The sequence below is a fragment of the Aulonocara stuartgranti genome (assembly GCF_965226115.1).
Source record: "Aulonocara stuartgranti genome assembly, chromosome: 20".
NCBI lineage: Eukaryota > Metazoa > Chordata > Actinopteri > Cichliformes > Cichlidae > Aulonocara > Aulonocara stuartgranti.
Genome location: NC_138956.1, coordinates 16,662,443 through 16,686,851, shown reverse-complemented (window position 1 = coordinate 16,686,851; position 24,409 = coordinate 16,662,443). Strand labels below are relative to the sequence as shown.

Here is a 24,409-nt window from a genome sequence, read left to right as displayed (position 1 = left end):
CATCCCCACCTCCCTCCCTTGTGATGACCATCTCACACAGGCCCAGAGAGCGGACGTTGTCGCGTTACAACAGCGTTTTGCGGACGTGTTCTCCCCCCTGCCCGGCCGGACGTCTCTCATTGAGCATCATTTTGTAACGCAGCCTGGCGTGACGGTGCGTTCACGGCCCTACAGGCTCCCTGAGCATAAACGGCAGATCGTTCAGAGAGAGTTGGCGGAAATGCTGAAAATGGGAGTAATAGAAGAGTCGCACAGCGCCTGGTGTAGCCCCATCGTTCTCGTAGTGAAGAAGGATGGGTCGATCCGGTTCTGTGTCAACTATCGCAGGGTGAACGAAGTATCACGCTTTGATGCCTATCCCATGCCCCGGGTCGACGAGCTCCTGGACCGGCTGGGCACGGCCCGCTTTTTCACGACGCTGGATTTAACCAAGGGCTATTGTCAGATTCCCTTGTCTGCCGAGTCCAGGGAGAAAACGGCCTTCTCCACTCCGTACGGGTTGTACCAATTCGTTATGCTTCCGTTCGGCTTGCTCGGGACCCCTGCCACCTTCCAGCGCCTCATGGACCGGGTGCTGCGCCCGCATGCTGCGTATGCTGCTTCCTACTTGGATGACGTGATCATCCACAGCGACACCTGGGCGGAGCACGTGCAGCGGGTGGCCGCGGTCCTGGAGTCCCTGAGGCAGGCGGGGCTCACGGCCAACCCGAAGAAGTGTGCGGTTGGACGGAGGGAGGTGCAGTATCTGGGGTACCACTTGGGGGGCGGGCAGGTGCGTCCACAGGTGTGGAGAAGACTGCGGCTATCGCATCCTGCCCGCGCCCTAAGACCAAAAAGGAGGTGAGACGGTTTTTGGGGCTGGCGGGTTACTATCGCCGGTTCGTGCCGGGGTTTGCGCAGCTGACCAGCCCCTTAACCGATCTTACCCGGAAGGGTGCTCCAGATCTGGTCCAGTGGACGGGGCCGTGCCAGGCGGCGTTTGTGCAGGTGAAAAAGGCTCTCTGTGGGGAGCCGCTGCTTCACACTCCTGACTTTTCCCTCCCTTTTGTTCTGCAGACTGATGCCTCGAACAAGGGGTTGGGGGCCGTTTTGTCCCAGCAGGTGAGGGGGGCCGACCGTCCCGTTCTTTACATCAGCCGGAAGCTGGCGGAGCGCGAAAGACGGTACAGCACCGTGGAGGAGTGCTTGGCTATCCGGTGGGCGGTCGACTCCCTTCGCTATTACCTCCTGGGGCGCTCATTCACCCTCTGCTCGGACCACGCCCCGCTACAGTGGCTTCACCGCATGAAGGATGCCAACGCCCGGATCACTCGGTGGTATCTGGCTTTGCAGCCTTTTAAGTTCAAGGTGGTCCATAGGCCGGGGCCGCAGATGGCGGTGGCCGATTTCCTCTCTCGCTCACGGGGGGGGGGAGTAGGTTCGGCCGGTGGGCTTCCCGGCCTCAGTCGGGCGGTGGGGGTGTGTGGCGGAGGTGTGTGGCGGAGGTGTGGTCCGGGCGCGGCTGCAGGGGAGGAGTGGTGCAGTGAGCTCAACGGGGTGGTGCTGGTAAGAACAGCTGATGACGATTTTGGACTGATGGTGGTTTTTCCTTCCCTTTATATAGTGAGGCGGAGAGGAGCGGAGGGAGGAAGCTGGGGAAACCGACCGCTGCCAAACGGTGTTCAGCTGTCATTCTGTGGACACTCACAATAAACGTGCATCTGATGTTAACGACGTGTGTGTGGGTGTATCTGTGCCTAGCGTGTGTCACATCATTATTAGTAGTATTAGAAGTGGTTGTAGTAATATATATTATTAATCAGTATCAGATACTTTTATTAATCCCAAAAGGGCAATTTATTTTAAATTATTCACAAAACCTATAAAAAGTAATAATCATACAATTAATCGATTTGACCCACGTCATAATTGAATACAGGGAGTGCAGAATTATTAGGCAAATGAGTATTTTGTCCACATCATCCTCTTCATGCATGTTGTCTTACTCCAAGCTGTATAGGCTCGAAAGCCTACTACCAATTAAGCATATTAGGTGATGTGCATCTCTGTAATGAGAAGGGGTGTGGTCTAATGACATCAACACCCTATATCAGGTGTGCATAATTATTAGGCAACTTCCTTTCCTTTGGCAAAATGGGTCAAAAGAAGGACTTGACAGGCTCAGAAAAGTCAAAAATAGTGAGATATCTTGCAGAGGGATGCAGCAGTCTCAAAATTGCAAAGCTTCTGAAGCGTGATCATCGAACAATCAAGCGTTTCATTCAAAATAGTCAACAGGGTCGCAAGAAGCGTGTGGAAAAACCAAGGCGCAAAATAACTGCCCATGAACTGAGAAAAGTCAAGCGTGCAGCTGCCAAGATGCCACTTGCCACCAGTTTGGCCATATTTCAGAGCTGCAACATCACTGGAGTGCCCAAAAGCACAAGGTGTGCAATACTCAGAGACATGGCCAAGGTAAGAAAGTCTGAAAGACGACCACCACTGAACAAGACACACAAGCTGAAACGTCAAGACTGGGCCAAGAAATATCTCAAGACTGGTTTTTCTAAGGTTTTATGGACTGATGAAATGAGAGTGAGTCTTGATGGGCCAGATGGATGGGCCCGTGGCTGGATTGGTAAAGGGCCGAGAGCTCCAGTCCGACTCAGACGCCAGCAAGGTGGAGGTGGAGTACTGGTTTGGGCTGGTATCATCAAAGATGAGCTTGTGGGGCCTTTTCGGGTTGAGGATGGAGTCAAGCTCAACTCCCAGTCCTACTGCCAGTTTCTGGAAGACACCTTCTTCAAGCAGTGGTACAGGAAGAAGTCTGCATCCTTCAAGAAAAACATGATTTTCATGCAGGACAATGCTCCATCACACGCGTCCAAGTACTCCACAGCGTGGCTGGCAAGAAAGGGTATAAAAGAAGAAAAACTAATGACATGGCCTCCTTGTTCACCTGATCTGAACCCCATTGAGAACCTGTGGTCCATCATCAAATGTGAGATTTACAAGGAGGGAAAACAGTACACCTCTCTGAACAGTGTCTGGGAGGCTGTGGTTGCTGCTGCACGCAATGTTGATGGTGAACAGATCAAAACACTGACAGAATCCATGGATGGCAGGCTTTTGAGTGTCCTTGCAAAGAAAGGTGGCTATATTGGTCGCTGATTTGTTTTTGTTTTGTTTTTGAATGTCAGAAATGTATATTTGTGAATGTGGAGATGTTATATCGGTTTCACTGGTAAAAATAAATAATTGAAATGGGTATATATTTGTTTTTTGTTAAGTTGCCTAATAATTATGCACAGTAATAGTCACCTGCACACACAGATATCCCCCTAAAATAGCTAAAACTAAAAACAAACTAAAAACTACTTCCAAAAACATTCAGCTTTGATATTAATGAGTTTTTTGGGTTCATTGAGAACATGGTTGTTGTTCAATAATAAAATTATTCCTCAAAAATACAACTTGCCTAATAATTCTGCACTCCCTGTAGTCTGACAGCTGAATATTAGTAGAAATACATTACATTGCATTTTTTACTTAGTCTTGGGAACAAAAATGAGAATCACATTTGAATTCACCTGTAGTTTTCTTTTCTTGTGTACAGTTTGAACCACCATCTTGATGTTACACAAACTGAACTTTGCCATCCTGCAATAACCTAGTGTGAGAATGAAGACACTCCATTTTGACATTTTTAACTTTAACAAACTTTATTAAACTTCATTTTAATGTGCATTTATTTGATTAGATGTATTTGTTGAAATGGAGCAGGAGCAAGACTAACAAATAGAATAATATGGCTAAAGCAACTGTTGCAAATAGTATCCACCAGGTGAATGGATCCATTAATCGCTCAGATGTCCACCTACAAAGTTTATGGGAATAAGAAGATGTACATGTTACTGATTTTATTGTATCATTGTGGAAAATATCTCTATAAAACAAAGAAAAACTTTTTACCTGCAAAGTTGTCCTGTAGGATTCTCATCTTGCAGGCTCCGACCAATGCTTGCTTCGTTGTCAGCATTTTGAATCGGCATTTCCACTGCATGAAGCACAAACATTTGTAGACCTAACACACTGGCACATACCTGACATTCTTTAAGTAGGAATAAGAACAAAATAAACCAATTTCCAAAGATAAGATGCATACAGATGGAATTATCATTATTATCTTGGAAGGATTAGTAATTTCTATTCTATAAGTGGAAGATCTATCACTCAGAGTAAAAAATTGGAAGAATTATTGATTTGAATTATAAAATTGTAAGATGTAGGGATTAGGATTTTTTTTTAAAGCCAGAAGAATTAGTAATTTAGAGTTAAGGAATGGTGATTAGACTTCCCATTTACCAAATCACACTTCTCAGGACTTCTACTCACATCACTGTCGATTAGCAAATCAAATAATCCATTACTAAACTAACTTGAAATCAAGGATGATTTTTGTGTAATTAATGCGACAAACCTAATTAATGGCATTTGCATATCATCCTTGTAAGTGTACTGCAACTTTGATCTGGAATTACACCTTAAATAAATTAATGAACTATTTAAATAGAGTGTTGTTTTAATCTACAGTTAAGAAATTGGATTTTTAATCAAAAATCCTTCAAGTAATGCACAGGGCTATCAGTAGAAAAAGAACATCAGAACAATGTTGGAAGCAGTAGTGATTTATATTCTTTAACTGGGAGGACAAGAGATTAATATCATAAAAATGAAAGCATTAGTGATTTGATTGAACTTACCTTGAAGCAAATCTCTTCCAGTCTGCTGTATTCTTACCACACTCTGACATCACTGCCCCTCCCACCATAACTCATGACTATAAAGACCTTTCAGCCAATCACATTATTAATTCTGCCTATATTACCAGGTACTAGTACTTGGAATTGAAGATGATTCGCTTGGAGTCTTTTCTGTAATTATAATAAATAACATTCAGTGAATCTGTTTTGTGAATCTTATTAGTGTACTGTAACTTTAATCTGGAATTACACCTTTTCAAACAAATTATTAAACTTGTTTTTTTAAGTGTTGTTTTAATCTACAGTTAAAATGGGACTTTTAATCTATAGTGCTTCAAGTAGTAAGTAGGTATATAACAGTATTATATAAGAAGGATTACATTACAATGCTGCTCCTCATGTTGTGATTCAGCTGCAAATCTTTGCATTATATTCTTTTTGAATACCATGACAGCGGACTTTTCCCATCCTCCATCAGTGTGAGAAAGAAAACACAGGATTTTGCAGTTGAACAACAAGAACTTTATTGAACTTTATCTGAACATTGTTGTCTATGAACATATGTGTGCAGGTGCATGCATGCTTGTGTGTGTGTAGCTATGTTTGTGTGTATTTATTGGCAGTCTTTTTCCTTTCCCATCAGCAACACCGTCTGCCTGCAAAGACAAATGAAGATAGGAGATTCTTAGTATTTGTTGCAGTAATTTTCATCTAATATTTCACTTGTTGTTGGCTGTGTTACTCTGTTAACTTACATTCACTGGCACACCATCATTGCTGGACTGAGGCTCTTTAATGGCTTCAGAAATCTCCAGCTTCCTAGTTTCATCTTTTTCCACCAGTTGTGGTTTATTGCTTTTCACAGGGTCCTCAGGAATTGGAGTACTCGCTCTTCTATCCATTTTCTTCTTCTTGTGAGGAGCCCACTTGACTAAGGACTTGCAATACTGTGTTGAAAGAGAAATTATTTTAAAAAATACATAAAATATAAACAAAAACATTAAATGCAGTTCAGATGTTTGGTGCACATAGCATGGCATGTTTCCAAAGACACACCGCATACAGAGGACATCAGCACAATGTTGGAAGCATTAGTGATGTATATTACATAACTGGAATGTCCAGGGACAGGGATGAAAATTATGGAAGTTTAGCTATTTGTATTGTATCATTGGAAGGACTAAGGATTAGGATCATAACAAAAGGAAAGAATTAGTGGTTAGGATTGCACTTACCTTGAAACAAATCTTTGCCAGTCTGCTGTACTCTCATCACAGTCTGACGTTATTGCTCCTCCCCCCAAAGTTCATGATGAGTCAGATCCTTCAGCCAATCAGACGATTTAATTTACCAACATAGTTGATGGTACCAGTACTTGGAATGTAAGACGACTCGTTTGGAATCTTTTCTGCAATTAAAAATAAACTAAATATAATTAAATTAATATCTTAAAAGCTTTTGGGAATCTTATTAGTGCAATGTTTAACTCTTTTGAAATCACAGCTTGTTAAAATGATCTTTGATTCTCCAAATTCTTGCTGGTAGATACTCCAATAAAATAACTTCAAACAGACGTGTTTATGAACTCATTGGCAGCAGTACACTAACTACATGTAAATAAAAATTAACAACCGCGTGAACGTAACAGCTTAATATAATTTGTAGATAACAATTTATAGTTAGATTAATTTCTTATCTGGCTATTGGACATACAAAGTTATGTTGCAATGTAGGAAAAAATTATAAGAACAACAGAATAGTTGGTCCTGATGTCAGAGATAAACCAGGGTGAAAGGCATCGCCATCTGATCAGTGTGATGTTGTGATTAGGAGAAAGTAGGTGGAATTAACCACACTAGGTATGACAGCAAAACAATGACAAGTAAAATAGAAATAGAAAAGACAATACTACAAAGGAAATAGTATTATGAATACAACACTTTGTATCTGTGATATGCAGACAGAATCCCAGCCGGTCACAGCATATGGCAGCCCCTCCTGGTAGTGCTGGAGATTTCTTCCTGTTAAAAGTAAGGTTTTCCTTGCCGCTGTCGCCATAGCTTTTGATCTTTTGTGTGAGTGTCTCTCTGTGTGTGTGTGTGTGTGTGTGTGTGTGTGTGTGTGTGTGTGTGTGTGTGTGTGTGTGTGTGTGGTGGTCATGTTTGTATGTCTTGTCTAGCATTTATTTTTCTTTCCCATAATTAGAACTCCTTGGCTGCAAAGACAAATTTATGGTGGCGATTCTAAGTGTCTTTTGCAATCTTTTTTTTATTTTTTATTAATGATTTGTTGTATTCCTGTGCTCCATGAATTTACAGTGGATGGAACGTCATTGCTCTGAAACTGAGATCCTTGAAGAGCTGCAACAACCTCCCTGGTTCCAGCTTGATCCACTACCTCTGATTGGAGAACCTTCAAATAAATCCATCTTCTCCATCTTCTCCTAAAAGGTAACAACATGGACTCCTAATTCAAGCCTGTTTCCACTGCCACTCCTCCAAAGTTTGCTGTTATACAACAACCGTTCAGCGAATAAGAACACTGAATTCTGCTGTCTTTTATAGGATATTGGATCTTGGAAAATAGGAATACCCATTAGGAATTTTATGTGTAACTAATACAACTAACTTAATAACAAGATTTGCACAGCTACCATTAGGAATCATTTTATTTGAAATTATACCTTGTAAAAGAAATCAATAAACTTTGACTCTGTACTATTAAATAAAATGTTTCACAAATTCCCATTTTTTTCTTTTTAACTAATCTCACATAACTTTATTAATCCCAAAAAGGGCCGTTTTTGTCTGCTCATTCACACAAACTATAAAAATTAATGATCATAAATATGAATCCAAACGACCCCTGTCAGCATTTAGTAGTCTAACAGCTAAAGATTAGTACAAATATATTACATTGCGTTTTTTGCTTAGTCTTGGGAACAACAATGAGCATCACATTTGGATTCACCTGTAGTTTTCTTTTCTTGTCTGCAGTTTGAACCACCATACATCTTGATGTTAGACAACCTTTGACATTTATTACTTATTTATTTATTATTTATTTATTTAGGACAGTGCATGTTAATGAACATAAATGTAAAAAAAAATTACATGAATGTAAACATAACAGATTATAGCCAAGGGCTAATTTCCATCTGTTGTCCTTAAGCATAAAAAATAGACATAATAATTCATAAAAATTCATCATTCATTCATAATAAAAACTCCATCACCAAACTTACACATACACACCATTCTGTTCCCAAAAAAAACATTAAAACTATACAACTCATACATGATCACACACTTGATTTGTCCATAACCAGTACATCCCGCATTAACCCAGTGTGAGAATGAAGACTACGTATTTTGACATTGAACAACAACACTTTTATTGTCTTTTGCTCAGTGGTTTGTGGATGAACTCATGAAAAGTTGTTGTTGTAATAAAGCAGTAGCAAAATGATCACGTAGAGTCCAATGATCGCAAAAACAGCAATGAGGATTATCCACATGAACAGTTTGTCCAAACGTCCACATCTGCACCTGAAAGTTATCAGTTTATACAAACAAAATGTAAACATCATTGGATTTATTATAATGTGTAAAATATAAGGGTATAAGAGAAATTGCTCTTGCCTGCAAGATTCTGCTACAGGATGTTCAGCCTGGTGGCTCTGGATTTGACCAAAGGGTGCTATATTGGGAGCAACGCATTGCATCTGCATTTCCACTGCAGGAATTACAAATGACATTTTAGGAGCATCAGTTGAGACCACTCAATCTGAGAAATCAAAGAGGTGTAGATCTAACACACTGGCACATACCTGACATTCTCACAGGAGGAATAAGAAGGAACAAAAGATCCAATTTCAAAAGATAAGCTGCACACAGAGGAAATATGAATTAGTATTTTGGAAGTATTAGTAATTTCTATTCAATAAGTGGAAGATCTATGAATTAGAGTGATAACTGGAATTGAAAGAATTATTATTGATTTGTATTCTAAAATTGGAACCTTTAGGGATGAGGATTTAAAAAAAAAATAGAATTAGTCATTTGGATAGAAGGAATTGTGATTAGACTTACCGTTTACCAAATCACACCTCTCGGGACTTCTGGTGACATCACTCTGACATCACTCTTGATTAGCAAATCAGACAATCCATTTCTACAACACATTGCAGGACAGTGTAACTTGGAATGAGGGATGACTTCTTAGGAATTTTGTGTAATTAATTCAACAAACCTAATGAATTGCATTTGGTTACCATCCTTTAGGAATCTTGTTAGTGTACTATAACTTTAATCTGGAATTACAAAGAAAAGAATAAAACAAATTTTTTGAATAAAGGATTTTTTGAATCTACAGTTAAAATGGGACTTTTAATCTATGATTCATGTGCTATGTGCTTATGTGTTTCTTTCTGTTCTCAAACTGATCTCCCTGTGTGAGCTCAGTCTTGGAGGAGTTCTTTTTTCTCTTCGTCTTTCCTCGTGTTGTGGATTTTCCATTATTATACCTCTCGGACCTGTCTTCCCCATGTGATGTTTGTGTAATGTATGTATGGTCGGAAGGGTAAGCTGGCGCTGGCAAAAGGTCGGCACCCTTAAACCAATTTCCTTCGGGGTCAACCTTTGGGATCAATAAAGTTTTATTGAATTGAATTGATATGCAGACAGAATCCCAGCCGGTCACAGCACATGGCAGCCCCTCTGTGAGCCTGGTAGTGCTGGAGGTTTCTTCCTGTTAAAAGGAAGGTTTTCGTTGCCACTGTCACCATAGCTTTTGCTCACAAGGGCCATAGTCATTTTTTTTCTGTTTTCTTGATATTATTGTAGGGGTCGTTACCTTTCCAAGCAGCTCGAAGAAACTGTTGGTGGAATTTGGCACTATATGGCACTAAGCAAAACTGAATTGAATTGAGTTCACATCTGACAATAAATAATCAATCACCAACCAATTAGATATATATTTCTGACTAATCTTGACCTCTTAACTGTTTGTGTGTGTGTGTGCGTGTGTGGTGGTCATATTTGTATGTCTTGTCTAGCATTTATTTTTCTTTCCCATAATTAGAACTCCTTGGCTGCAAAGACAAATTTATGGTGGCGATTCTAAGTGTCTTTTGCAATCTTTTTTTTATTTTTTATTAATGATTTGTTGTATTCCTGTGCTCCATGAATTTACAGTGGATGGAACGTCATTGCTCTGAAACTGAGACCCTTGAAGAGCTGCAACAACCTCCCTGGTTCCAGCTTGATCCACTAACTCTGATTGGAGAACCTTCAAATAAATAGGAATACCCATTAGGAATTTTATGTGTAACTAATACAACTAACTTAATAACAAGATTTGCACAGCTACCATTAGGAATCATTTTATTTGAAATTATACCTTGTAAAAGAAATCAATAAACTTTGACTCTGTACTATTAAATAAAATGTTTCACAAATGCCCATTTTTTTCTTTTTAACTAATCTCACATAACTTTATTAATCCCAAAAAGGGCCATTTTTGTCTGCTCATTCACACAACCTATAAAAATTAATGATCATAAATATGAATCCAAACGACCCCTGTCAGCATTTAGTAGTCTAACAGCTAAAGATTAGTACAAATATATTACATTGCATTTTTTGCTTAGTCTTGGGAACAACAATGAGCATCACATTTGGATTCACCTGTAGTTTTCTTTTCTTGTCTGCATTTTGAACCACCATAAATCTTGATGTTAGACAACCTTTGACATCCCGCATTAACCCAGTGTGAGAATGAAGACACACAATTTTGATATTTGTAAAGAAATAAACTTTATTGAACTTCCTTTTAATCTGCATTTATTTACTTAGATGTATTTGTTGGAATGGAGCAGGAGAAAGACCACCATATAGAATAAAATGGTTGCAGCTGCAACTGCAAGTAGTATCCACCAGGTCAATGGATCCAATAATTGCCCACATGTACATCTAAAACATTTATGAGGATAGAATGTTAGTGGATGTATTCTTTTATTGTGGTAAGTATCTCTGTGTAACAAAGACAAACTGCTCTTGCCTGTAATGTTCTCCTGTAAGATTCTCATCTTGTAGGCTCAGACCAATGCGCACTTCATTGTCAGCATTTTGCAGCTGTATTTCCACTGCATGAAGGACAAATAAAAATCTTAGGAATACCATGTGGGACCACTGAATCTCAGGAATCAAACATATGTAGAACTAACACTTGTACATACCTGACATTGTTCTTCCTTCTTCTGCATGTGATGAAGCCAAGTTTCCAAAGATAAGACACATACAGAGGAAATAACCATTACTATCTTGGAAGAATTAGTGATTTTTATTCTATAAGTGGAAGATCTAAATATTAGAATGGAAAATCTGGAAGAAATATTGATTTGTATTCTAACAATTTGAAGAACTAGAGATTAATATCATAAAAATTATAGCATTAGTGATTTTGATTGAACTTACCTTGAAGCAAATCTCTTCCAGTCTGCTGTATTCTTACCACACTCTGACATCACTGCCCCTCCCACCCAAACTCATGACTATAAAGACCTTTCAGCCAATCACATTATTAATTCTGCCTATATTACCAGGTACTAGTACTTGGAATTGAAGATGATTCGCTTGGAGTCTTTTCTGTAATTATAATAAATAACATTCAGTGAATCTGTTTTGTGAATCTTATTAGTGTACTGTAACTTTAATCTGGAATTACACCTTTTCAAACAAATTATTAAACTTGTTTTTTTAAGTGTTGTTTTAATCTACAGTTAAAATGGGACTTTTAATCTATAGTGCTTCAAGTAGTAAGTAGGTATATAACAGTATTATATAAGAAGGATTACATTACAATGCTGCTCCTCATGTTGTGATTCAGCTGCAAATCTTTGCATTATATTCTTTTTGAATACCATGACTGTGGACTTTTCCCATCCTCCATCAGTGTGAGAAAGAAAACACAGGATTTTGCAGTTGAACAACAAGAACTTTATTGAACTTTATCTGAACATTGTTGTATATGAACATATGTGTGCAGGTGCATGCATGCTTGTGTGTGTGTAGCTATGTTTGTGTGTCTTTATTGGCAGTCATTTTCCTTTCCCATCAGCAACACCGTCTGCCTGCAAAGACAAATGAAGAGAGGAGATTCTTAGTATTTGATGCAGTAACTCATTTCATCTGATATTTCATTTCTTGTTGGCTGTGTTACTCTGTTAACTTACATTCACTGGCACACCATCATTGCTGGACTGAGGCTCTTTAACAGCTTCAGAAATCTCCAACTTCCTAGTTTCATCCTGTGGCTGCAGGTCATCTTTTTCCACCAGTTGTGGTTTATTGCTTTTCACAGGGTTCTGAGGAATAGGAGTCGTCCCTCTTCTATCCATTTTTCTCTTCTTGTGAGGAGCCCACTTGACTAAGGACTTGCAATACTGTGTTGAAAGAGAAATTATTTTTTAAAAATACATAAAATATAAACAAAAACATTAAATTCAGTTCAGATGTTTGGTGCACATAGCGTGGCATGTTTCCAAAGACACACTGCATACAGAGGACATCAGCACAATGTTGGAAGCATTAGTGATGTATATTACATAACTGGAATGTCCAGGGACAGGGATGAAAATTATGGAAGTTTAGCTATTTGTATTGTATCATTGGAAGGACTAAGGATTAGGATCATAACAAAAGGAAAGAATTAGTGGTTAGGATTGCACTTACCTTGAAACAAATCTTTGCCAGTCTGCTGTACTCTCATCACAGTCTGACGTTATTGCTCCTCCCCCCAAAGTTCATGATGAGTCAGATCCTTCAGCCAATCACACGATCTAATTTACCAACATAGTTGATGGTACCAGTACTTGGAATGGAAGACGACTTGTTTGGAATCTTTTCTATAATTAAATTAAATTAAATTAAATTAAATTAAATTAAATTAAATTAAATTAAATTAAATTAAATTAAATTAATATATTAACAGCTTTTAGGAATTTGGTTAGTGCAACAATTAACTCTTTTGAATTCACACCTAGTTAAAATGATCTTTGAATCTCGAAATGCTTGCTGGTAGATACTCCAATAAAATAGCTTCAAACAGACGTGTTTATGAACTCATTGGCAGCAGTACACAATTACATCTAAGTTAGAAAATAAGAATTTTAGGAATGTAACACAGTTTAATATAATTTGTAGATTACAACCTATAGTCTGACTAATTTCTTATCTGACTTTTGGACATATAAAGTTATTTTGCAATGCAGGAAAGCATGACAGGAAAAGAATGGATGCTGTGATGTCAGATATAAATCAAAGGGATAGACATCTCTATCTGATCAGTGTGATGTGGAGATTAGGACAAGCTATGTGGAATGAACCACATTAACAGTGATCGAAAAAAAGGAAATGTGAAATCAATAAATTGATCCCACACGTTTTCCGTTATCATTATCCAGTGGATCTAAGTGTCTTTTTGACTTGCTCACTTGCTTTTGAGTGAATTTTGTCTCTGTGGATACTTGGGTTTCCTCCAACAGTACAGAAAAGTTTCGTGTTAGGCTTATTGGTGATTCCGAACCAGCCATGGATAGAAAATGGTTTAAATGAAAAAAATAAAATAAAATGCTGTCCAAATGTATGGTTAATTGAATTCAAAATCCTGCTCCTCACATACAAGGTCTTAAATAATCAGGCCCCATCTTATCTTAATGACCTTGTAGTACCATATCACCCTATTAGAGCACTTCGCTTTCACACTGCAGGCCTACTTGTTGTTCCTAGAGTATTTAAAAGTAGAATGGGAGGCAGAGCCTTCAGTTTTCAGGCCCCTCTTCTGTGGAACCAGCTTCCAGTTTGGATTCAGGAGACAGACACTATCTTTACTTTTAAGATTAGGCTTCAAACTTTCCTTTTTGCTAAAGCATATAGTTAGGGCTGGACCAGGTGACCCTGAATCCTCCCTTAGTTATGCTGCAATAGACATAGGCTGCTGGGGGATTCCCATGATGCATTGAGTTTTTCCTTTCCAGTCACCTTTCTCACTCACTATGTGTTAATAGACTTCTCTGCATTGAATCATATCTGTTATTAACCTCTGTCTCTCTTCCACAGCATGTCTTTATCCTGTCTTCCTTCTCTCACCCCAACCGATCACAGCAGATGGCCGCCCCTCCCTGAGCCTGGTTCTGCCGGAGGTTTCTACCTGTTAAAAGGGAGTTTTTCCTTCCCACTGTTGCCAAAGTGCTTGCTCATAGGGGGTCATATGATTGTTGGGTTTTTCTCTGTATCTATGAAGCGCCTTGAGGCGACTTTTGTTGTGATTTGGCGCTATATAAATAAAACTGAATTGAATTGAATTGAATTAAAATCTGATGTGGTCGTGGCTTGCAGTACCACTGCAGGTGAGATGGACGCACCTCTATGATCTGCATCTACGATCTAGCCTCACAACCTTAAAAGCTGTACCGGGTCCTGTATCAAGGGATGTTGCGGAGATGTCGAATAAACCATGATGAAAAGCTTGAAAATGTCACTGGGCCTGCAGTGGTTTGTTACAGTGGTGCCAAAACCCAGGATAGTGGGCACTGCAGACCCACAAGCGGGCTAGCAAGGGGCCTAGCACTGTCTCTCCCCCAAAGTTTGCTGTTATACTCAAAACAATCTTTAGCCAATCAGAGAACTGAATTCTGCTGTGTTTTATTGGGTACTGGACCTTGGAAAGTAGAAATACCCATTAGAAATTTTATGTGTAACTAATACAACTTAATTAACAGGATTTGCACAGCTACCATTAGAAATATTTTTATTTGAAATTATACCTCGTAAAAGAAATCAATAAACTTTGACTCTGTAGTATTGATTAAAGTGCTGTACGAATGTTCACATAAACAACGGCTTTTTATCCGAGTTGCTATTATTAGTTGTTGTAGTATTTTATATTAATGATCAGAATCAGATACATGGCCAGCCTTGTGGGATTTTGAACAGCTGTAGCCGCTTCTTGTTCTTCTATAGCCCAGGTCCAAGCCAGCTCCAATCAGCCAGAACTCTGTTATCATGGTTCTGAATTGGTAGATGTCGTTCAATGTCCTCCATCAAGAGTGTCACCAGACACCCAATGCAATAGACCATTGAGTATCCAGCAGCAAATGTCTCTGCAGAACAATCGGCTCTCCCAAGCCCAGGAGTTGTCAGTTTCGTTAAGGGATCAGTTGATCAAATCCATAATTCTTCTTTAGGTTTATAGAGAACAAGTCTGGGAGACTCTCTTAGGGTTAGAGAATGAGCAAGACCATACAAAAGACATGAGAAGCCAAGCAGGTACAATAAGGGAGAGGGAGAAGGAGAAAGTGCAACTGCCAAGCGTTTCACAGTATGTAAATTACGCTGAATGTTTTGGACATGAATTGAGCTGCTTTTTGGGAATGACCTCGAAGGGGACTGGAGGCAGCTCCCCAGCATGGTAGATTCAAATGTACTAATGAGACATGAAGAATTGAAAGAATTGAAAAAAGCAAATAGGAAGGTGGGGCACGAAAACAAGAACGAACAGCTTGTACAAGTGGGGGGTCATATAGATAAGACCCAGAAGGGGTATGTTTGGAGGCATGGTCCTGCTCCTGAATTTCAGACAATGCATCTTGAATAAGTGGAAGATCTAAAGATTAGGGTGGAAAAATTGGAAGAATTGTTGATTGTATGGGAATATTGGAAGCGCTAGTGATTGGGATGAAAGGAAGAAGAAGAATCAATAGTAATTAGGATCAATACAATGCTGACTGGACTCACCACTTAACAAATTGTTCTTCTCCAGACTTCAGCTGACATCACTCTGACATCACTATCTACCAGTAAATCAGATGATCGATTTATGCTGTCTGTTATAAGACAATTTTAATTGAGGATGATTTGTGAGGAATTGCATGTGTCATTAAAGTAACTGTCTAATTCAATCTACTAATTTGCATATTATCCTTTAGGAACCACATTAGTGTGAAATGTGACTCATTTGGAAATCCACATTGTGAAAGAAAAAACATAATTTGTACATAATCTGCTGACATCACCATTAACATCACTGACTTTTACCAAATCAGATGACTGATTCTGCTATGTATTATAGGGTATTGTTACTTGGAATCAGATATAATTTGTGAGGACTTCATCCTTTAGCAACCCTGCCTGAATAATATGAGTTATTTGGAATTACAGCTTAGAAATGAAATCCATGACTAATGATTGTTGAACAAAGACACATGATTTTCAAATATAACTGAAAGATTTTTATTATTGCATTTGGCATTTGTTTTCAACAACTTATATATATCAGCATTGTTCGTTTTTAACAAGTTTTATTTTAAAAGTAAGAAATAAAAACAATAACTTACCTTAACAAAAAAGAAGACTCTCACATGCAAAAGTGAGTAAATTCTAGAAAAAAAACCCTCAGAGCAACTGTGTAAAATCACATGATAACAAAGTTTTCAAAATGTAGAAAGACAAACTGTCAGAAGATCAGAGTAAAATCAACAACAACCAAAAATGTTTTTCTTATCTTTTCCTCTGACTCTTTGTATGGCTTTTTGTCTTTTGCTGGTATCTTTAGGTGCCTCTTTAGTCTTGTGACTTCTGAGCATCTTTGGACTTAACAACTGTTTTGCAGTCAGGCTCTTTGGTCTTTTTCTTTCTCGCTTGTTGCCCTTTTGCCTTGTTTCTTTGCTTTCATCACACTTCGGCAAAGAGCTTTTCTTCATTAGAGACCTTTTCCTCTTTTTTGGGTGTGCCACTGGAGACTCATAGCTAGTCCCAGGGCCATCTTCTTTTACTCTAACTGTGTCTTTGTTTTCAGTTGTTCCTTCTTCTCTCAAATCGTTTTTTTCTTTAACCCTGGTCTCCATCTGTGGTCCCTGTTCCTTTATGTCTTTGTCCTCTGTTCTCAGTGCTTTGTCTTTGTCTGTAGTCTCTGTCTGTGTTCTCATTCCTTCCTCTGTTGTTCCTTCTGATCTCAAATCGTTTTTTTCTTCAGCTGTGGTCTCCATCTGTGGTCTCTGTTCCTTTATGTCTTTGTCCTCTGTGCTGAGTGCTTTGTCTTTTTCTGTAGTATCTGTCTGTGGTCTCATTCCTTCCTCTGTTGTAACTCCTGCTCTCAAAATGTTTTTTTCTTTGACCGCGGTCTCCATCTGTGGTCTCTGTTCCTTTATGTCTGTGTCCTCTGTGCTGAGTGCTTTGTCTTTTTCTGTAGTCTCTGTCTGTGTTCTCATTCCTTCCTCTGTTGTTCCTTCTGATCTCAAATTGCATTTTTCCTCGGTTGTTGTCTTTTTCTGTGGTCCATGTTTATCTCTGCCTATGTCCTCTGTGCTCATTCCTTTTATTTTTTCTGTAGTTTTTCTCACTACTCCACTGGAAACTTCTTGGTCTATGTCTGTTGTGTTCAACAAGGGACCATTTTCATCTTCAGCTTTGTCTTCTTCGTTATCTGTAGTCACTGTTTCCATACTGTTTTCATTTTCACTCAAACTTTCTGGCCTCAAGGCTTCATTGTCTTCATCTATTGTCTCTGTTTGTGTTTGGTTCACACCCTCAGTTGTTTCCTTTGGTCTAACAACTTTTTGTATTTGTGTTTGGATTGCATTTCTTTCTAAGATAATTTTAGGATATTCCCAACATTTGAACTTGTTTTTAAGAAACTGAGTATGACTATACAAGTCTCCTCTGTCCTTTGTGGCTTTTCCCTTTTCTTTAGCATTATCTTTACCTTTGGTGGATCCCAATGTACCTGCTGCTGTAAGGTCAATGTGTTCACGGTTATCATCATAATCTTCACTTTCACTACTCTCTGTAGTCACTTTTGCTCTTCCCCTGCCACTCTGTTTATGTCGGTGTTTTCCAGATGTGTCTGTGTCAATGGTGTTTGCGTGCTGTTTGGTCTTCTTTTTCACAATTTCTCCTCTTGTGGCATTTTGACTAGACTTTCTTTTCTTTGGTCCAGCATATCTTCTCTGCAACACATCTTCATTGTCTTCTGAGGTTGTAGATTCCTCAGAGTCTCTGGTTCTATTGTTCACAGCAAGTGCCTTTGCAGCATTGTTGCGGCACTTGAAGGCTTCGTCAAAGTTTAAATCTGCCTCATAAGGTCTCTCTGCAGTTGCGTCAGAATAGCACATCATCCGGTGGACTTGTACCTTGCTTTGGGTTCCCAAGGATCTCCCACTCTACAAATGTAAACATTAAATAATGTTATTAATTGCACTAACATTTGACATTTTCAAGGAGATTTGCAGAGCTAAGGACAGAACCACAAAAAGAAGTACAACAGAAGACAATATAAAGAAAAAGAAATGTCCTTTCAACATTATAACACTGGGAGTAGAACCAGGAAGGGTGACTTTTTTATATCATCCCTCTAAAAGGATAGGAAGGTAAAACACTGAATCACCATAAAGTGGAAACTACTCACAAAAGTGCTGATGCTGCTCCTAATCATAGAGAAGGTTGGTTTTCCTGGGATACCAAACTTCCTCCATGCATCTTGGAATGATGTCAGCATCTTAGCATAAGGCCCTCCATTGGTGTTGGCAAAAATCAATTGTGATGATACACCAGGGTATCTGTGGCGGTGGTACACAAAGCGGTGAAACCATATGTATTCGTCTTTCGTTAGGGGAACAAGTGCATGGCCAAATGTTTCCTTGGTCTTGTGCTCTTTTACCTGTAAAAGAATCAGCAACTAAATTACATTGCACACAGTCATTGATGTCGCTGGTAAGAAAATATCTTTAATCAGGGAGAGAAATAATTGCTTAATGATTTTACTCTGATTATCCGCCGGCCATCACCATCCGCTTCAGCAGTGCCAACTTCCTCAACTGTCATATTTGATATGACGCCTCTTCTGTGCCCAGTTGTGCAGATGACAAATCCAGCCAGAAGACCATAGAACCAGTCTAGGTTCTCAGGTGTGGGATTTTTCTCAAGCTCGACTATTGAGTAACATAGAGGTTGCACAGTAAGACACAAGGGATAGGGAAGCATATCCATTATATTGCTATATACCCCCCCTAATATAATCCTATATAAACATCACAAATGCTACTGTTTGTATATGTATTATATATTTGAAGAAAAAGCAAAAGTCCAACAAGTGATTATAAATGAGCAGTCTGTTATAATTGAAAGCAAAAAGTTCTGTCATATATTTCTGTAAATCTGAGATTCTGAACTATATATACATACAGATTACAGCTGGTAAGTAAATATTATATAATTTCTCATTAACAGAGATATTATTGGGGTTATTAGAGTTGTCCTTATGGAGAAATGAACTACACACTTACCAAGTGCTTCAGGGATGTGTGTGGTGGCCTTCTTGAGAAAATCAGTGATGTGGACAGGATCTACAAGCATTTCTAAAAGACACAGAATGTTTTTATGTTCCTGCAGCTCCAGTCATGCTCATTCATGCTGCACGCAATGATGTAAATATAAAACAGGTTGTAGTTTAGACCTAATTTTTTTCAAAAAATTATTTTGTAAGGAAGAAGAACTGGCGACCAGAGCTCACAGTATATGAAAATGAATTGGATTGCCATTTTGAACTTAAATCTTACTTTCCAATCCAGAATATTAACCGTTTCAATTTATTTATCCTACTTCCTAAACTTTCCAAGTTTACCAAGCTTAGTACTGTGAAAAAAGGAAATATCAATATCCTAAATTTTGATAGGCTCATTTCCTTGACCATTTTTGTCTTTGTGTTTTTTGACAGTATAGTTCATTTTATCAGTAGGTATCTTTAATTTGATTACTAGTTTGCTTATTGTTTAGATAGACATATTTTATATTTTTTCTTTCTGCATTTGTATGTTTAGTTTTGTTTCCCCACTGGTTAGTTGCTGGTCATGTCTCCTGTTTTTGGTGACATTTTTCTTTTGTTTAGTATAACTTTTACCCCTCACTTTCAACCTACCACAGATGTAGACAATTTTGTTGTCTACATCTGTGGTAGGTTCTCTCAGCTATCTTTACTTCCCTCTTACTTTGGAATAAGTAGCTTTGGTGTGCCACTGTTTCCTTGTGGTGACAAACTGTTTTGCTGCCTGCCTGTTTGTGTCACTCTGCATTTCCTAGTTTCTGTTTACTTTCTATTTTGTACAATGTATACCTTTGCAGTGTACAAAATATATACTTAAATACAATTTATACCTTACATTATAACATGTTGAGTCCTCTTTCCTCACTACATCACAGTAATGACATCATAACATTTATAAATAATGTATTTATTACACATTCTAGGTAACAACAATGATGAATAAGTAGTAAAGTTGGATCTTACGTGATTTTTTGATCCGGATGGCTTGCCTGTGGGTGTGTAACTCCCTTCTGCTCTTCTTCATTTCCAACTGAAGTGCAAATAAAGTCCCCTTTAAAGCCTTACGGGAGGCTCTGACTTCTGGCAGTTGTGCATCAATTAGAAATTTCAAGAACGCCCTCACATTTCCAATCCGAATCCTTTTGGTTGTCACGGCATGTTTATTCAGATAAGTTGTCCATCTAAAAAAGGCCCACAAACAAACACAAATCAGTCATGACTTTAATATTATTGAGATTACTGGACTAATATATCACAGAAATTTGTAAAAATGTACTCAGTCAGTCTTTCTCTGTTGTCCATAAATGCAAACGTCATTGCAGGGAGTTGATTGTGAGACATGAAATATGCCCAGGCACGGACATATTGGACCCGTTGTTTGGCATTTTCGACGTCCTTTTTACTTGTTCCACAAATGTGTTGAAACCAAGCATTCAGGACTTTCTCTGTTTAAAATAAAATGTAGTAACAACATAGCAATTAGGAGTGTCATGACAAACTGATGAAGTACAGAAAACATTCTTCTAATTCAAGTGGTTGACAATGATATTTGAAAGATATTGCTAATTAGTAGTAATGTTTAATTAGCGGGATGTGAGTTCCAAAATAGAACAACCAGTTCTAAAAATTCACATTACACTACACAAGAAACAATATTATTGCCAAAGAATTCATACCAAATTTAGGAAGCCGGGCTGTTGGGTCACGTTTACTTCTTTCAAATTTCTGGCGCTTTGGGGGGCTGAGAGGTTTGAAGCCAAGTTTATCCTTAGTGGATTTCAGACTTTTCAGATTCCTTTTCAGGAGTTGAAGTAACAAATCCAGTTCTTTGCACTTTTTGCAATTCTGATGTTGGACTTGAGCATCATCTGATTGATTGACAGGGGAATGGACTGAGCTGTCTTCTCTAATCTCTGCAGATTCTTCACGGGTATCACTGCTATCACTTTGCTCCTCTTGATCACTGCTTTCAGTCAGCTGCTCTATGTCCAGTGAGGTCACCATTGGAGGCTGTGGATTTGAACGTCTGAGAGCTTTGAGGGCTTTCAGATTAGCCAATCGTTTCGCTGTCCTTATTACTTTCTTGTGATCTGATTTCTGAAAAGGTATAAACAATAGAACAGCAATGTTTGAGAAAGTTAGTGAAACATGTCACATAAGAATGCATTCTAATTTAACAACAAAATGTAAGCTATACAAAACACTAACCTCAATCTCACAGTGGACATTTTCCAAGTGCTTGTCCAGTCTTATACGGTTTTTAGCTTTACATACTGGACAGTCCAGCCTGCCCCTGTAACTGCATATCACATCCAGTTTGACAAATGTAACTACAACTACCACTTTAAATTGTTGCAATGTTTTGTCATATACTGTATGACAGTGACTTACATTGTAGAGCAGTAATTTAGCAGTAAATGTAATTCTTCTTTGTTTACAACATGGTGGTATTTTTTTAAATGCTGCCCAACTGCAACATATGGAATCAAGCATATTGGGCATTCTGTCATCTGACGTGGCATTTTTCCTGTAGAGAAGAATACACATCAGAACAGGTGAGTTATTTGTTGAATTGTTTATAATTTTTTGTCTGCAAATCTTCAAATTGAGGTGTACACTTTTCAGTACTTGACCAAATATTAAAGGAATTAAAAGAAAACCTTGACATAATAAAAAGTCTACCACTTTTAATAGGGGGATTAAAATAATTTGAAAGTCTTTAGTAAGTGTTTTTAAAGTTTTGATCAGGTATTATGTTTCTAAAGTTAGTATTTCCGCTAAAACAGTATTTCTGCAAAATCCTAGTATTTCTGCTATATTATAGGAATTGTACGCAATTATGGTATTTGTGCCAAAGCATACTGTTTCTGCCCAAACAGAGTATTTCTGCTATATTCTAGTATTTGTGCTAAATCTTAGTTTTTCTGCTATTTTATAGTATTTCTGCCAAATCATAGTATTTGTGTCAAAGCATAGTAATGTAACATAGCAGAAATACTATGCTTTGGAACAAATACTATGAGTTTGCAGAAATACTATGAAGTAGCAGAAATAGTATATGTATTCTTATCATGATATGTATACTAGTATGTATGTATGTATACTTATAAATTCATGATATAATTACAAAATAATTAAAAAAAATGTTTTACTGGGGAAATGTGTTGTTTAAAATTTTGGTGTTATGTATTTAATTCTTGGAACAGTTATTGCTTTGGATACAAGACTGTGAAGAATTAGGGAATCATATTTAAGGACTGGAAGAATTGGAGATTTGGATGGATGAATAATTGATTTAAATTTGACTTATTTTGAAACAAATTTCCAAAAATGGATTCAGTTGGATTAATCACTGGAGAGCCCTTCAGCAAGACGAACTGTTGAAAAAAAGATGTTAGTGTTGTTAAAGATTTTAAAGAGTTGATGTCTCTATGCGCTGATTTCTGTATGTGTACTTATTTACTGTAGGGCGTTTGTTCCTTTTAAATTTGACAAAAATAATCTGCCTGGCAGGCAGCCAAAGCCTAAAAAACATTTTTCAATCAAAATGATATGCAGATAGTACGATTAAAATAAATTCAATAAATGCTCACAGACAATTACATAGATCTTAATGTGTGGTGCTACAAGGTATAAAAGTATGAACAAACATAGTATGTAGTATATACTATATAAAGTATAAAATTATAGTATAGTATAGTAAATGTTACAAAAGACATTAGGAATTGGGATCTTACAGTTGGAAGGAGTTAGTGAATTTTATCGCACCTTACCTCTATGTAATTCCACAGACTTCAACTGACAGCACTAACAGCTCTGCACATAACCTATGGGGAGCTTAGCCTTCAGACTGTCAAACCTATCATGCCATCTGCTTTTATCATGTGATTTCTTACCAATAGCGTATATCTGAACTTGGAATGGAGGATGATTCGTTTGGAATTTTAAATGTAATTAATGTAATTGACATGACAAACATCATTTGCATATCCTTCTTTGGGAATGTTCTTAGTGCGAAGTATCCCACATTTGGATTAATAAGTTATATGATAAAACAAGGTTCAACTTCAAACCTAGAATTTCTTTTTACCATTTATCGCTTTTGTAAATTGGCAAAGAATAAATAAATAAAATTCCTCTTCCACCCGTATCAATCACATATATATATATATATATATATATATATATATATATATATATATATATATATATATGTATATATATATATATATATATATATATATATCACAGGGCAGTACCCTCCATGGAGAAGGAGGCTAGAGGGCAAGATCAAAGTAGCACGGAGGGAGGTTAGCCAACTAACGGAGTTGCAGAAAGGTGCGACAAATAAGGTGCCTAAGAAATACAGCAAGCTGTCCATACCTGAGGCCTTGGAAACTGCCAAGCAAAGACTCACAGCCTTGGCCAGCCGCTTGAGGAGGTACACCAGAGAGATAGAAGGCAGGAGAATAAACCAGCTGTTCTCCACAGAACCAGCAAAGGTGTACTCTCAGTGGCAAGGGAACAATAAGAGAACAGCACCACCAAGGCTGGAGACGGAGCAATACTGGAAGAGCATATGGGAGAAGGATGCAACCCATAACGGCAATGCTCAGTGGCTAGAGGATCTGAGGGCTGACCACAGCGACCTCCCTGAACAGGGTCCAGTAACCATCACAGTGGCAGATATCCAAGAAAGGGTCTCCAGTATGAAGAGTTGGACAGCACCAGGGCCCGACATGGTTCACGCCTACTGGCTGAAGAAGCTGACTGCACTCCACGAGCGTCTGGCAGCACAAATGAACCAGCTGCTAGTTAACGAGAGACACCCGGAATGGCTAACTGAAGGCCGGACGGTCCTGATCCCCAAGGACCCCAAGAAGGGACCGGTCCCCTCCAACTACCGACCAATAACCTGCCTCAGTACTACATGGAAGCTCCTGTCAGGCATCATATCGGCTAAGATGAACAGGCACATGGGTCAATACATGAGCGGGACACAGAAAGGAATTGGCAAGAATACCAGAGGCGCAAAACACCAGCTACTGGTAGACAGAACAATCAGCCGAGACTGCAAGACCAGACTGACCAACCTGTGCACTGCCTGGATTGATTACAAGAAGGCCTATGACTCAATGCCCCACAGCTGGATACTGGAATGCCTAGAATTGTACAAGATCAATGGGACCCTAAGAGCCTTCATCAGGAACTCAATGGGGATGTGGCGTACAACACTAGAGGCCAACTCCAAGCCCATAGCACAAGTCACCATCAAGTGCGGGATCTAC

The 24,409-nt window shown here is 38.5% G+C and overlaps 1 protein-coding gene and 1 long non-coding RNA gene across 2 annotated transcripts; both read right to left on the bottom strand.

Annotated features, from left to right (window-relative positions):
* Positions 1–11,687: 11,687 nt before the first annotated feature.
* On the bottom strand, positions 11,688–12,595 carry LOC309697997. Its single transcript, XR_014273979.1, has 3 exons — positions 12,476–12,595; positions 11,977–12,186; positions 11,688–11,874 (listed from the first exon to the last, which is right to left on the bottom strand). It is a non-coding gene; the product is annotated as an uncharacterized lncRNA (long non-coding RNA).
* Positions 12,596–16,195: 3,600 nt separating this feature from the next.
* Positions 16,196–19,153, bottom strand: LOC309697707 (uncharacterized protein; the record flags this gene model as incomplete). Its single annotated transcript, XM_082519825.1, has 5 exons — positions 16,196–16,204; positions 16,636–17,961; positions 18,207–18,458; positions 18,563–18,729; positions 19,084–19,153. 5 exons carry the CDS (start codon positions 19,151–19,153, stop codon positions 16,196–16,198), a joined length of 1,824 nt encoding a protein of 607 aa, XP_082375951.1.
* Positions 19,154–24,409: the final 5,256 nt, after the last annotated feature.